This window comes from Prunus mume, linkage group LG2 (assembly GCF_029339155.1).
Source record: "Prunus mume cultivar Tortuosa linkage group LG2, ASM2933915v1, whole genome shotgun sequence".
NCBI classification, from domain to species: Eukaryota; Viridiplantae; Streptophyta; class Magnoliopsida; order Rosales; family Rosaceae; genus Prunus; species Prunus mume.
The window spans coordinates 9,444,248-9,458,784 of NC_142699.1; the positions used below are offsets into that span (position 1 = coordinate 9,444,248).

General features: G+C 36.5%; 4 protein-coding genes across 8 annotated transcripts; 1 reads left to right on the forward strand and 3 right to left on the reverse strand.

The window, feature by feature from the left end:
* Positions 1-831: 831 nt before the first annotated feature.
* LOC103319989 (Tetratricopeptide repeat (TPR)-like superfamily protein) lies at positions 832-4,806 on the reverse strand. Its single transcript, XM_008221587.3, has 6 exons — positions 4,608-4,806; positions 4,379-4,524; positions 3,839-4,033; positions 2,129-3,707; positions 1,550-1,793; positions 832-1,242 (listed from the first exon to the last, which is right to left on the reverse strand). The coding sequence occupies exons 1-4, from the start codon at positions 4,611-4,613 to the stop codon at positions 2,285-2,287; spliced, it is 1,770 nt and encodes a 589-aa protein (XP_008219809.2). The 5' UTR covers positions 4,614-4,806; the 3' UTR covers positions 832-1,242; positions 1,550-1,793; positions 2,129-2,284.
* Positions 4,807-5,514: 708 nt separating this feature from the next.
* CRY3 (cryptochrome 3) lies at positions 5,515-9,592 on the reverse strand. 2 transcript variants are annotated; one of them, XM_008221586.3, is made up of 13 exons: positions 8,930-9,536; positions 8,584-8,723; positions 8,257-8,481; positions 8,031-8,156; positions 7,855-7,929; positions 7,575-7,691; positions 7,438-7,484; positions 7,163-7,239; positions 6,885-6,960; positions 6,651-6,720; positions 6,375-6,498; positions 6,085-6,134; positions 5,515-5,921 (listed from the first exon to the last, which is right to left on the reverse strand). In XM_008221586.3, the coding sequence occupies exons 1-13, from the start codon at positions 9,510-9,512 to the stop codon at positions 5,703-5,705; spliced, it is 1,929 nt and encodes a 642-aa protein (XP_008219808.2). In that variant the 5' UTR covers positions 9,513-9,536; the 3' UTR covers positions 5,515-5,702. The 2 variants fall into 2 exon arrangements, 1 of the variants encoding a protein (XP_008219808.2); XR_016124175.1 differs by lacking the exon at positions 5,515-5,921 and having other exon boundaries at positions 6,655-6,720; positions 8,930-9,592.
* Positions 9,593-9,781: 189 nt separating this feature from the next.
* LOC103319987 (methyltransferase) lies at positions 9,782-13,551 on the reverse strand. Of its 4 annotated transcripts, none has more exons than XM_089046090.1 (9): positions 13,137-13,551; positions 12,561-12,629; positions 12,356-12,472; positions 12,225-12,256; positions 11,620-11,762; positions 11,300-11,366; positions 10,741-10,818; positions 10,425-10,570; positions 9,839-10,209 (listed from the first exon to the last, which is right to left on the reverse strand). In XM_089046090.1, exons 3-9 carry the CDS (start codon positions 12,408-12,410, stop codon positions 10,170-10,172), a joined length of 561 nt encoding a protein of 186 aa, XP_088902216.1. In that variant the 5' UTR covers positions 12,411-12,472; positions 12,561-12,629; positions 13,137-13,551; the 3' UTR covers positions 9,839-10,169. The 4 variants fall into 4 exon arrangements, with proteins under 4 accessions (XP_016647364.1, XP_088902216.1, XP_088902215.1 ...); XM_089046089.1 differs by having other exon boundaries at positions 12,542-12,629; XM_016791878.2 differs by having other exon boundaries at positions 9,782-10,114; positions 12,356-12,629.
* On the forward strand, positions 13,529-14,522 carry LOC103320066 (uncharacterized). The gene is made up of 2 exons (XM_008221683.3): positions 13,529-13,748; positions 14,044-14,522. Exons 1-2 carry the CDS (start codon positions 13,607-13,609, stop codon positions 14,457-14,459), a joined length of 558 nt encoding a protein of 185 aa, XP_008219905.1. The 5' UTR covers positions 13,529-13,606; the 3' UTR covers positions 14,460-14,522.
* The last annotated feature ends 15 nt before the right edge of the window (positions 14,523-14,537 follow it).

A 14,537-nucleotide genomic window follows, 5' to 3' on the forward strand; every position in this document is an offset into this window, starting at 1 on the left:
CAACGACCTTTTTCATTATTTCATTATATATAATTCAGTTTCTCTCAACCCATTTTTACTTTTTTCTTTTTAAATGCGAACAGTTTTTGTTAAAAAGTTTTGAAGATGCAAATGAAATTCAATCTTTTCTTAATTGAAATGGGTTGTAGGCTCTACTTAATTTAGTAAGAAATGAAGAAAGCAGTTGGGGTTTAGGGCCATTTGGATGTTTTAGTTGTAACTAATTTCTCTATCCAAATCATTCATTTTCATTTTCTAACTACCCACTCGTTTGAAACTGCTTCTATATGACTCACTTTTTGTTAGCAAGCACTCCAAAAAATTTGTTCAAATTTTAAATGCTTTTCTGAAAAAATACATGAAAGTACATTCTGAAAATATACATACCAAGTGCTTCTCTAAAAAGCGGTTTTATGACCTAAAAGCACATTGAATTTTTTCTACTTGAGAAGCACTTTCAGTTATTAGAAACACGCTCTACTAAAGGGAATTGAGTTGTTCGTCTTTTTCCTTCCTTGGTGCCACATTTAGGAAGGACAAGGAAAGAATCTTTACTTTTGAGACCTACTCTGAAACTTAGAAGCCAGGAAATCGTTCCCAAAAGAATAGCATTTCAATTCTGGGACGACTGAAAGCTTAGAACAGGGGTTTGCCGTCTCCCTTCCCTCTTTCCCATTTCCTTGTATTCTTGTCCTCTCGTAGCTACCAAAGCCCATTGTTAATGGTTCACCCAGGAACAAAATAATGCTTTGCCTAATCAGTTTCAACTCTCCAACTCTTATTATAATAAATAATAGTTTTACTATCATGGGAGCAACCTCCTGAATTCCATTTGAGACCAATCTGATCACCAATTATTACATCACCTCTTGGTTTTACACAAAATTCTATAATGCCATTACAGAATTATGCACAAAAAAGAGAGACCAAAATTCCAATACCCATAGCTATTCTCGGTTTGTTTTTATAAGGCTATTCTCAGCTTCTATGGTCCCTTCCCTTGTAATCTATATGTAACATTTTTACTATAAATAATGAAAAATTCAAAACAAAAAACCAATACTTCCAGGTCAATTTCACAACCTGCGGATTTCTTCTTTGAAAGGTAAATCAGAACCTAGAATCTATTGTATCCTCCCAAACTGGACGAATAATATGGTGTCAAAACATGGTGAATAGAACATGAAACCTCAGAGGCAAACAATCCTGTATCCATCTCTGCTGTATATGTGGTATAAACACCTGCACACGAGAGAGTAAAGCATTCGAAAGAAGGATTTTGTTCTCATTACACGTCCAGGTCCCGTCATGTCATCTATAAATTTTCAACACAAAAAGAAACCTCATAGAAATGTACAAATTCTCAAGACGTGTTAGAATGTGACTGCATAGAGGACTAATTCAGGTACAAATTACAGCTCAATAACTGTGTAATCTCATCATCAACAGTTCATGCATCCCTAAACAAGGTCTCATAAGATGAATCATAATTCTGAAACTCATGTTTCAAGTATATATAAGTTGGTAGGAAATGGCTGAATATACCAACCTGAACAACTATAGGTGAAACATTCTGACCAAAGTCCTGCTGAATATACTCCCTAGCATCAGGACATCTTCCATATAATGACGGTCCAAATTGTCGGATGTTTGGGCCCATCCGATCTTCACAAGTATATATTAAAGCATCCTGTTTCCGTGTGAAAGGAATTATCAGATTTGGTCCCAGTTTTAGGACCACGACCATCAAGAAAAAGAGTCAATTCTATAAGCCACCTGTGAACCACCTGATCCTGTAAGATTTTTGCACAAAACAGTCAGTGTTCCATATCACTAACAAAAATATGAACGCAAAAACTTGACGTGCTAAGCTGACACGAATTAGACTTGACCAAGACCCTTTTTTATCCATCCTAATATAAGTTATCAAGTTTTAACATAACACGAAACCAGACGAGCATCTTTGTATGTTAGTAGTCTAGTAGAACTTTAGAAGCAGACAAAGAAGCTTCTCTGTCCAGCTTTCCATGGATGACCAGAATCACCAAAAAGTCTAAATTAATAACACAAATATCTAAAAATAAATATATCACTCAAAGTGTGATGGAACATTTGTGGAAACACATACCTTCAGGAAAAACATATGAAAGATTCCTATTTGCCACAAGTAGAAACGGCCACTGTCAGAAGGGATTCTGTTGAATTTAGATCCAAGAATTTTGACTTGCATGCCAAGATGACAATGTTGCAATATGCATGGTCAAAGTTTATACAAGAGGATAACTCAGTTCCCCCTCGTCAGCCACTTCTGGTAAATGCCAAATGCCATGTCAGGCTCCATAATTTTGCAGTACTGCTTGACAAGTACCTTAAATGGAACATGATCGATAGGTAACCCCGATGCCTGTATATTTTCAAAAAGCTCTTCTGCCTTCTTCATGTTACCTATCATGCAGTACCCTCTGATAAGTTCAGTGTAAGTAATCATATCTGGATCAAGTCCTGTTATCAGCATTTCACGATATAACTGCACTGCGAAAAGAATGTCGCCTAAGTTACAAGCAGCACCTATCAACAAATTATAAGTGACCACATTGGGAAAAAGACCAGACAGAAGCATTTCCTTTTTATGAGAAAGAGCACGAGTAATATTTCCTTCTTTCACTTGGGCGTGGATCAATGCATTGTAAGTATACACATTTGGTTTAACACCAAAAGCGAGCATCTGATCCTTAACAGAGAATGCAGTAGTAAGATCCCCATATCTTCCATAACAATCAATGACAGTATTCCATATTAGAGTCTCAGGCACCACTGACTTCTCTAGCATATGAAGAAGAAACTCATTAGCTCTGACAACATCTCCTTTACTACATAGGCCCCGAACAAGTATTTTGTATGAAATTTGATCGGGAGTAACTCCCATTCTTGACATAAGTCCATGGACGTAACAAGCCTCCTCTAACTTTCCTCCTTTGCAAAGACCACTTAAAATTGTATTATAAGTAAAAACACTAGGAAGTATTCCTCTTTTGATCATTTCACAAAGGTATCCATAAGCAAGGTCCATGTGTTGACTCAGACAAAATCCATGAATGAGAACATTATAAGAAAGGACATCTACTTGGATATTCATTTGGACCATGTCATGCCAAAGACTAAGTGCCTGAACCATACTTCCATTTTTAACATAACCATCCATAAGTGTAGTTGAGATGACTAGATCTGATGTTGTCTTGTCATTATCATCATCTAATACGTCTTCTAGAAGCTTATTAGCATTCTCCATAAGGCCTTTCTTGCACAATGCATGTACAATTATATTGCAAGTGATTCTATTAGGCCTAATACCACTGTTACCCATCGTGGATAAAAGATAAAGAGCTTTATCCACATCATTAAGGTGGCAATAACCCTTAATAAAAGTGTTGTACGTGGCACAGTTGGGAGAGGGGCCATTTTCTAACATCTCCCTAATAAGCAAATCTGCCTTCTCCAAGTCACCAGTTTTACACAGTCCATTTAATAGATAATTGTGTGTCAAGATATCAGGAACAATGCCTTTCTTTATCAGTTTTCTCCGAAGCCAAAAAGCAGTTCCCAACTTACCATCTATACATAAAACCTTTATGATGGCCATGCAATCTGTGTAATTAGCTTTCAAAGTGCAATCCAAAAAGCCTATATTTGCCGTAGATATGCCTTCCCTGCAGATTTTCACATAATTAACAAAAGCTTGTTATGAACTATGAAATATGTATCTGTATTTGAGCATTTCCCCTATCCATCAAAGAAGATTTTGAGTTTGATCCTAAGAGTACATAGACTGAAAGCTGACCTCATCGTTTTGAGACGTTCCAAACTATCCCTCAACATTGCATCCAACACATTGCAAACTGCGTGTGGATCTTGTTTACCGCGGGAATTCTTCTTCTTTGAAAACCAATTTTGAGCACTCATATGGTAATTCTCGTCCCATTTTTTCCTGAAATCCTCAAAAGTGGATGGAAGTAGATCCTTACCCCGACAAGTCCTGCATATGAATATTACAAAGCAAATAATGCATATTAGCTTCTTCTTCTTCTTCTTCTTTTTTTTTCTTTACAAAAGGCAAATGTGCTGAAATTTGAGAGCACTACGAGGTTTCTAGCAATAAATAATGTCCTCTGTATTAATTCTTTAGCTTTCTTTTTCCTATTTTTTTTACTCATTTTCACTGATACAAACAGCAGATTAATAATAAGACTATAAAATGACAAGCAATAATATCATCTGCATCAATATGTATAGGCCTTTTCTTCATCTTTTATAGCAGTTTTTCTCGGCAAACAAACAACAGACTAAGAGTAAAGTGTAAGACTAGAAAATTAAAATTTACCAGGAGCTTTCATCAGATTTAGCTTGGCAGCACAAAATGTTAACAAAGATGCGAGCAATGTTGTGCTTGATAGAGTCGAGGGTTCGATTCAAACATCTCAGAAGGGTAATGTGGGACGGCGACGATTCTCCACATGCGATTACGAGCTGTAAAAACCCAAACAAACAAACAGATGAACAATCGACGATATAAACAAATGTGAAATGACGATTTATGGGATTCAACTCACTGCCATTGGAGCTTTCTGTGAAGAAATTGAAGGTTTTTGAAAAGAAGAAGCCCCTTTCTTCTATCTTCTTCTTCTTCTTCTTCTTCTTCCTTGACTCCGTAACTAAGTGTTTGTGACTGGTTTTTGTACGGATTAGTTTTCTCCTGAGCGAGGTTAGCCCCGGACGGCGCGAGTTTTTGGAAGATCCAAATGGTTCATGTGCTGTGTTGAAGATTGAAGAACCCGAATGCACAGGTAGGGGCGGGTCGGAGGGTAATTTGGGTCAAATCGGGTTCAGCCCCATAAGTCGGGCCCAAATCCAGCTTCTTATTATCTCTCTTTTCTTTTTGGATAAATGTAATACTAACATCTTCACACACGTTTTCGCGTCTGCGAGAGATTTATTTTTAGAATTAAAAAGATAATGAGTAGTTGTGTTCATAAAAATAGGATTCATTATTTGATTTTTCTTTTAATTTTAATTTTTTTTAATATGAAAAAGTGTGAAGTTACTATATTATCCTCATTTAATTAATAATTTCAATTCTTAATATTTGCATTAAACAATGACATTTTCTGGTATTTTGAATGTTTTACCATTCTTTGTCTGTTGTTATATATAGATTAAGCTATCTTAATATTCTGCCAACTATAGTAAGTTTTTTTTTTCTTTTTATCAAATAGTTATAAGCCTTTACATCAAAATCATATACAAAGTTGGGTTAGGCTATAGATTCGGATTATTAACAATGATTACAATTTACATCGGATCATTAAAACTAGTTCAAAAATCGAACTACGAATTTGAACCACTCTAACTTGAACTCAGATTACATAAACTTAACCCAGATGCGATCAAGTTAATTTCTTAGTCTATGATTCCGACTAATCATGTTTTCTTCTGGTCACTCAAACAAGTTTAAATTCCTAATTAGGTCAATGAAAGTTTCAAATTAGGTCCGAATGAAATCAAGTTAAACAAAGGTGGCAAATGAAAAGTGGGGGCATACACATTTGAAGGTTTAATAGTAACAAAATATATGCATCTCATTTTCAGTACATACTTTGAGAAGGATAAAGATGTATAGTAAAATCCTTTCAAGTTTCAACCCAGATTTATCTCCTCTGCCCTTTTGTTTGTCTTCCTCCAAAATTGGTGCCTCTGGCAGCCAAGGCCTTGTCCTGGTTTTGGTGCCTACTGGTATTTCCAAACTTGAGCGGCACAACCTGCTTCATATATGCCCTTCCAGGAAAGTTTCTTTCTTCTTTTGTAAGTGATTCTAGTTGAGGCAGCCAATACGTGACATACTCGCCTTCGGGGTCATATGTCCGCGCCTGGAAAAAATATAAGAGCATCTTAGGTACAGAAAGTGTTTATAAAGCTGTTGTAGCTCCAAACATAATTCATCGAAAATTTTGTGAAAAACTATGCACTCTGTCATTTGAAATCAGGTCTCATATTAAGAAAATATAACGAGGCAGCGTATTGTGTACTCACTTGTTTCGGAATACTGAAGTAACGATCTTCTCTGGGGTCATTTCCAACTCCTTAACAGGATGAACAAATGATAAAATGTTGATTAGTATTAAACCAAAATAGTTAAGTAATTACAATCCTAAAGCATGTGGCTACAATTATAAAGGAGACCTTGGTTCTTTATAATTTTATGATCATCGTCTGCCAGGAGTGATTACCCAACACAGAAAGTTAAGAGAGAGGCGTGCTAATACTTTTTTAACAGAAACATGCATACATGGAAGTAAATAAAATGATGAATTTGAAACCACCTGCTCCATAGGTCCAATTCCCGTAATTGGAACAAGGGTCATAATCCAAAAGGCATGTCTCAAACCATTCAGCTCCCATTCGCCAGTCAATACCCATATCACGAACTAGAAAGGAACATACAATCTGTAGAATAATAAATGAAGTATTGATTATTTTCAAGACTATGCCCGATTTTCCCAGAATAATAACATTAAAGGTTAAAACAAGAAGTTTTATGGCAGCAATGCATAAATATACTATATACCATTCATAGTGACAGTTTACTTTGGAATTACCTGCCTTCCCCGATTCGACATGAATCCCGTGGTTGATAGCTCTTTCATGTTGGCGTCTATTAGAGGGTACCTAGAGGTTTAACAAGCTCTGTATATCTTTAGCAGAGCAATTACAAAACACTAATAGAGAGAGAGAGAGATATATATATATATATATATATTTTCCGTTATGTTTTTCATAAAGATTATGGAGATATAATATTCATCATCTAGCTCTTGAGCAAAGCAATGTACCCTGTACGACCATCTCTCCAGGATTCAAATAAAATCTTGTCTTGGCTCCATCTATGCTCCACATTTCTTGGGCCACCTTCAAAAAGGCCAAAAAAAGACATGACTGCTAAGAAAGAGAAGTAGCGAGAATTGAAATCTCTACAATGATATGTTAAAATAAGTGGCTCACATGTGCCGCGCAGCAACAAACTGTTTAGTTAACATAATTTTACTCATTTTCTTAGGCCTTTTTTTAATACTTTGACATGATTGAATATTAAAGCAATCAACTAAATTACCTAAATGGAAAAGGGAATTCCCATATTTTGCTGATAGAAACCTGAAGTAATCCCTCCATATCAATTCGAACAATACCCTGTTGTGATGAACATAGATTTGAAAAAAAAGGAAAAGACAAAATACAAGTTCAACACTGCTTGAAGAATGGTTTCTGTTGTGCTACCTGGGGGATCTATATACCTTTGTTTCAACAAAGAAATTATATATTGACAGCATTTTGTCCTCCAAAAGTTTCATTCTAGTTCATGCAACTGAGAGAGAGAGAGAGAATTACCAGTATGTTGAATCATTTGCTTGCCTTTCTTTTTCATACCTCTTTACCTTAAGGAATCAATTGTCAAAATTAGTGTCAGTTTTCTCAATGTCATGTAGTCATATATAGAAAGGAACATAATAACCAAGAATTTCAACCTCTTCATCAATGAAACGAGGAGAAAGGCTTCCTGAAGCAAGCCATGGAGAAAATTTTGTCGAATAATCAGGTCCTAACATCCCATTTCTGGTGTGTTTATATATCCTTAACAAATCCTACACATGAAACACATGAGAATAAGTCAGATAACTAAATTACTCTATTAACACTGTTCCTTTGAATATTATAAAATGTGTTCAAATAAAAAGCCATTCTCCTCTATTGGACATTTTCAACATCAACATATATATACATATATAACTTAAAGATTCCTCTTGCCTTCTTCCAGAAATACTCGTTTACTCTGCCCAAGGCTGCACTTTCACCCCCCACAAACTTCATTCCTTTACTTACCTGCATCCAGAGTATGTAAAAGGAACTTCTCAAATTTCTTAATAGACAAAGTATGAAATAATATGTGCCTGTATACTTGTATGTATGATATAATAACCTACATTTGGAGATTGAAGTCCAAACTGATCTAATGAAGGAACACATCCCCAGTCCCCAATGCTGGGTGGTGGCCCAAGAGATGCTGGAAGTTTGATGCAGCCACGAACTGCGCATTTCGCTTCAATTGACTGCAAGTTTTCGGTATCATCGATAAACACAGCTAACAGAGAAAACCTCCCCCAGTTATATAGATTTGAAGTAAAATGAACTTGAAAGAAATCTACATGCCTTACGAAACTGCGTATACACATCCGGTAAGCTGAGGGTGTCGAATGGGAGGTCATCTATGTGGTACATAGTGGTACCCCATATAAGTTGTAGCTTAGGATTGTTTGTAGAACTAGGCCCAGAGGATTGCGCTGAAGACGATGGTAAAACCACTCGTTGCAGACCTTTTCTGACCAATCTTTCGACATTTAGCTCCTCACTGCAAGTTTCTTTTTGGGCATATACCTAAATAGATTAGATTACATACCAACATTCTGCTGCTTTAATAAGTTGAAAAGAACATAGCAAACTCATTCTACCAATCAAATAGTGTCGAAATCACTTAACTGTGTGGGCTCCGAAAACCTTTGCAAGAGAAGGGAGAATCTCCTCAGGCTTCCCATGTTGAATGAGCAGGTTAAGACCCCGCTTCATTAAATTTTTCTTCAAGTCAGCCAAGCACTCAATGAGAAATTGCGCTCTCAACGCTGCCAAACAAGAAAATTGTATGACATTTCAATTCTGCATCATTCTATGTTACAAGGAGATTTTGAACACAGTAGCACAAGCCCAAATGAGAACAAAATTCCAAACATTTCACAGCCCAGGGTAATAGAAAACAAGCCAAAAGTCCAAAAACTTCAACTAGGAAGATCAAAAATTTGAAATTCTTGTAATAAAATAAAATTGGTACCTCCAGTTTTGGGAAAACCAAAGTAATGGGTAGAGCCAAAAAGCCTGGGATCAACGCAATACACAGCCAAAACCTGCTGGGACGAAATCCAAGCCTTGTAAAGAGCCTCATTGTCCAGCACTCTGAGGTCGTTTCTGAACCAAACGACAGCCACACCTTTGCCGTTTCTCTTGACAGAGGAGGACGAGTACCTCTGAAAGGTTTGGTCCGCAACCCGGTCCATTTCCTCCGGGTCCAAACCCGGAACCTTGTAGACCGGGGCAGAGGGTTGGGATTTGGAGCTGGAACTCATTGCTTGGAAAAGATTGAGTCTTTTGGTTGAAATTGTGGGTTTTGGATATGGGAATGGGAGGATGACGAGCTTTTTCAGACAGTAGGGAGCGAGTGAGGAGTGAAGAACAGCCATGCAATGTTGTGAGATCGAGGGAATGAGAGAGAGAGAGAGTTTTAGGCTGTTGTGTTGCTGACACGTGGCAGAGAGTTTGAATTTGTAACGTGGCGGTTTGTAAGCCAGTGGAGGGAAGGACACTGATTCGCCTTCAAACCTACCGTTAGGTCCGTTATTATTGGACGGTAATTTCATCTTATTGTGTCAAAACCTTATTTTTTTTGGTTAAATAAATAGAGTTGAACAAAGACCTGCGATTTTCACCCTTTTATTATCCAAATTTTACCATTGTAAAAAAATAATAATAATAAAATAAAATTTTACGAATGAATATTAAATTTTACAAAAACTGTAAACGATTTTGATAAAAATTAAAGCATATCTAACAAAAAAAAAAAACTAGTAACAAATCAAGGTATCAAGATTCGTATAATACACTCTGTTTCCTATAATTTGAACATGAATGATCAATAGTGATGTGTTGTATTAAAATTCAAAACTTTTCCATGTGAAGCTAAAGGTTCACAGAAACGATCTATCATGAAACTCCTTTAATACCTGTAATTTCTTTCTCATTGAGGTTTAATCCACTACATTACTGAGAGTAAGAAAAATAGTGTATGAATTTCAGAACTATAGAACAATTTAGTTCCACAAACCCAAATACACGTTTAAGCCACCAGCAACCCTGTCAGTCCAGTGTATTACTCTTACTCTGAGGTATATGTTGCCGATGCCTACATCAGTTGAACCAAGTCACTCAAACTTAACTCAAGCAAGGCAGACAGAGTAATCATCTGGAATGAAGAAGGGGAATACCTGTTAGCATTGTTTAGAATAGGAAACGAAAGGCTAACGATGATAGTTCTGTCCTTTCAGAATAGTCCACGACCTGAAGTAAATTGATAAACATGGATTATCTAGTCATTCAGCGTGATCTGACATTATCTTATTTAAAATTCAAGCATTCCTTAACTTATTTAATATAATTTATCCTTAATATTTGCTTTAAGCTGGAAATGATTTCCTTGAATACTTTTCAGAAGTCGGCATTTCAGTAATTGGGAACCGCATGATTTAGAAGTCAGCAGATCAACGTACTCTTACCTATAGAGTTGTTCTACGAGCACAACTATTGCAATTTGATGGTTTAATACCATAGAAGACAGCTTGACAGAAACATCTGCACGCTCTCGCAATCGTTTTCCATGACCATACGGTCCACCAATGCAGAATGATAGTCTTGAAGCTCCCTACAGACAAAGGAACAATAGTGTTATCGGTAAAAAGTTCTTGAATTTTCGTGCTAAACTTTCCTCTGCCAGCTCAACATACATACAAACAACATATATTAAGAATGGATGAATTTCAAGCATGCACACTATCATTCTTGAAAATCACAAAAATGAGAGGTCATTCATACTGTATTTCCAGCATCCCCCACCAACTCAGCCATCTGCTCGGACCCTATGTCTTTCCCACGCTCATCCAACAGCACAACCTACGAGCTCAAGATTACAAAGTGACAATGTAGAAACAAGTATAACCCTTTTAGCATATAGTTTATAACAGCTTTGATGAATTCCACCAAAATGGAATGGCACCACTTTCCCTTTCCAGAGCATCTGAGAAAGGAAGTCATTTCTACAATGAATTTAGAATAAAAGAAATTTAGCCTTCAGCATGATAATAATGGTTAAATAAATCCATAAGAATCGGAACCTCTTTTTTTTCATGGAAATTCTATATGTAAGAAAAATCAAGCTTGACGAGGTAAGCATTTAAAAACATGTGCCGAAAGGGTAGTAGAGATTGAGTTGGTTCAGGCTCGGTAGATGAGCAGATCAAGGTAATGGCAGAACATTACAAAGAAAAGGTATCCAGAGCAAATTTTTTTATGTAAAGGCAAGACTAATTCTCCTACTATTGTGAGAAGTTATTCATCCAATTAAGATTGAGTCCATATGATGCTCAGACTGTACCCAATCATCAGACCTGATAAGATCCATAACAGCACTGTCTTCATGATCAACCTGAGCTCTCCAATCACTACAATGTACAAGAAAACTAATATAAGCTCTACAAAAAGAAATGATCAGATGAAACCACAATATGAATATTTCCTCCATGCGTCCAGTGTCAATAATTTTCTCACAATATTTTTTTTTGGGGTGAACTTTCTCACATTATTAATGTCCAGTTTGCAGGAAAGAGGTCTATGCATATCCAAGATAAAGATATATATATGTATTCACATTAACTACAAAGATTGTGATGATTTAGATGAAAAAAATGAGAGTACCGTGCATTTTTAGGATTGTTCCGTATGTGAGCATCTTCAACACTACAGTAGAGCTTAAGCTTTTCAATGTACTCATCCACTACAAGTTGTACACCTTCTGATCTCTTTTTCCCTATTGATATTATTCGTATAGGGAGTGCTCTCTGCCCAGAATCAATATCACATTTAATCAGAATGAGAACCTACTAGTTCTAGGTCCAATAGGTGTAATGATCTGTTGATGCAACACAGAGTAGCCAAATGCTCAAAAGAATGACAAAATCAAATTCATTAAGCAAACTGATACTTCATAGCTAACATGATGGGTGAATTTCGATTGAAACAGATACGCAAATTACTCAAAAAAGGGCCAACAAAATCAAGATCATTGAGCAAACTGATAAATCCTTGCTAAACAGTGGATGGGTTGTCGGTTAACAAAAGTTGAACTCATAAATCATATAAATATAGTTTTCGTTCCAGAGATAAAACTTACTGTTTCGCAATGTAATAAATCCAACGATGGCAGATGTAGTATCAATCACTGATTCGGTATGAATAAAGAAATATTTGAAATATATACATTATAAAACAAAGGATATTAAATTGAGGTGGAGATAGTTTACCACTGCTTGACCTGTGTACTTACAATCTCTACCTGAAAATTGTAAATGAAATCAAGTTCATAAAATGACAAACTTGAGATGAGATAATGCAGAATATAATAGGGCTGCTAAGGTTTTGAGATAACAGTAACCTGAAGGAAGAGCATAGTTAATGGTGGGAAGACGGGCACTAAGCATGACAACCATTTAGAAGGGAAGAAAGACCAAAAAAATGGTACTTCTAGCTCCAAATTTGTACAAAATTTACCCTGAAAAAGAAAAAACAAGAATGTGAACGGTGATTTATGAAGATGTCGTAGGCTTTGTGTATTGAATACTTTTAGGCAAATGTAAAACCACTCTGGTGACATCCTATTCCTCAATGAAAAATGGTACTTCTAGCTCCAAATTTGGACCAAATTTACCCTGAAAAAGAAAAAACAAGAATGTGAACGGTGATTTATGAAGATGTCGTAGGCTTTGTGTATTGAATACTTTTAGGCAAATGTAAAACCACTCTGGTGACATCCTATTCCTCACTGAAAAATGTGAGCATTGCCATTCTTCTCATTTCATAATACACAAAATGCAGGCACATGGTTTTGGTGAGATTATTAGCCATAATTACTCTTTGCTTATTTCATAGGAAAAAGCTCTGAACAATAGGAAATTCCGATATGAACTAGTTTCATATGTTTCATGTTTGGCAAGGGAGAAAAAAATAGATAAAACGAACAAAATTACTCTTGCTTATAGTTCGATGGAAGACAAAGAAAAGATAAAATCATGGGCCCTTGATGCAAAAATGTTCTACATAATTGGTTGCCAAAATCTAGCAAATGATATGCCAAACCAAACTTTGCAGCAAGTTAACAATGAGACAAAATATGGGGAGATGATAAAAACCAGATTATCCTAGGAACAAATACCAACCTTAAGTTTGAAGGAGCCAATTGGGCAGTGCCCAGTTCAACAAAGAAACATAACTCAAATACTGATATTAAGCTCTCTCTCTCTCACAATTAGCGTTAAGCGACGGCTTTTCAGGGCCCTGAGCGAAACCGCCGAGAGTTCAACAGCAGAAGCAAAGCTTCTAACAAAACCCAAAAGAATTTCTGGGTTGCTGATAGCCTCATAGAACGAGCTTCTAAAATGATGAGACGTTGGGTTAGAGCAGGGGAGAGACTCTGGGTTGGACTTGTATTTTGAATTGAAGCCCATTACCCACTGATGTAGGCCCAAAACTCAATGCGCGTGCATGTCCGTTGGGGAAGAGGAGAGAGAGTTTGAGGAGTTTCTAGAACCTACGGTCCCTGCATATTACATATTTGCCATAATCACAGAATTGAAGGGTTCGACGATCAATTCTCATTCTCTCGCGTAATCTCTTCCTATAGGTAAAGATGTCTGCTTTTGATAACGTAGTTGTTGTTGGGAAGCTGAAGCTGAAAGGAAAACCCTTGGCCGTGAAAGGAGGTGGGGTTTCAAAGAAAAATAAGAAGAAACGCAGCAATTATTATCACCAATTGTCTCAAGCCTCGCAAGGTTAGTTGATGCCCTTCCCTCCTTTTCTAATTCTACTCAAATTTTTATTTTCTGCGTTGCATTGCACGTAATCTGATATTATATTCTTGAAATTTTTATTTTTATTTTTTTTTTGGGTGTTTTTTTTGAATTTATGGTCCCATTGAAGACGGGATTGGTAGGTGGTGATTAAAATTTACAAATATGAATGAACCCTTTTCCAATTTTGTGGTAAAGTTTTGATCTTTTTTGTTTGGAGGTTGTGAGTTTTGTTTTGCTAATGGAGAAATCAATTTTTTGTTTTGGAGGGTGATAGGTGGAGAAGCAGTGATGATGGATGATACTGAGAATGACGGTGGCAGAGGACAGGCTGGGGCTTATGATGATCATCTGACACCCGCGGAGAGGCGGTACCTCCAACAGACAGAGAGGATTCAACTGCAAAAGCTTGCCAAGATGGCCAAAAAATCACATCGCGATCGGGTTCAGGAATTTAATCACTGTCTGGCAAATCTTAGTGAGCATTATGACATTCCCAAAGTAGGCCCGGCTAACAACATCCCCTTTCTTCTTTTTTGTCAATTTGAAATTTTGGAATTGCATTTTGATTGTTTGGACCTCAAGAAACCTTTTTGTGTTACTACATTTTTTTTAGAGAAGATTGTCTACTTTTCCTTTGTCTGCTGCAACACCTCTCACTTGTTTTGGATCAAGCAAATTTTCATGTTTTAGTGTGTTCGTGATCATGTTGATTGTATCTTTCGAAATCTAAGGCCCAACTTTCCGTTGATCTAACATGTTCAGTCGTAT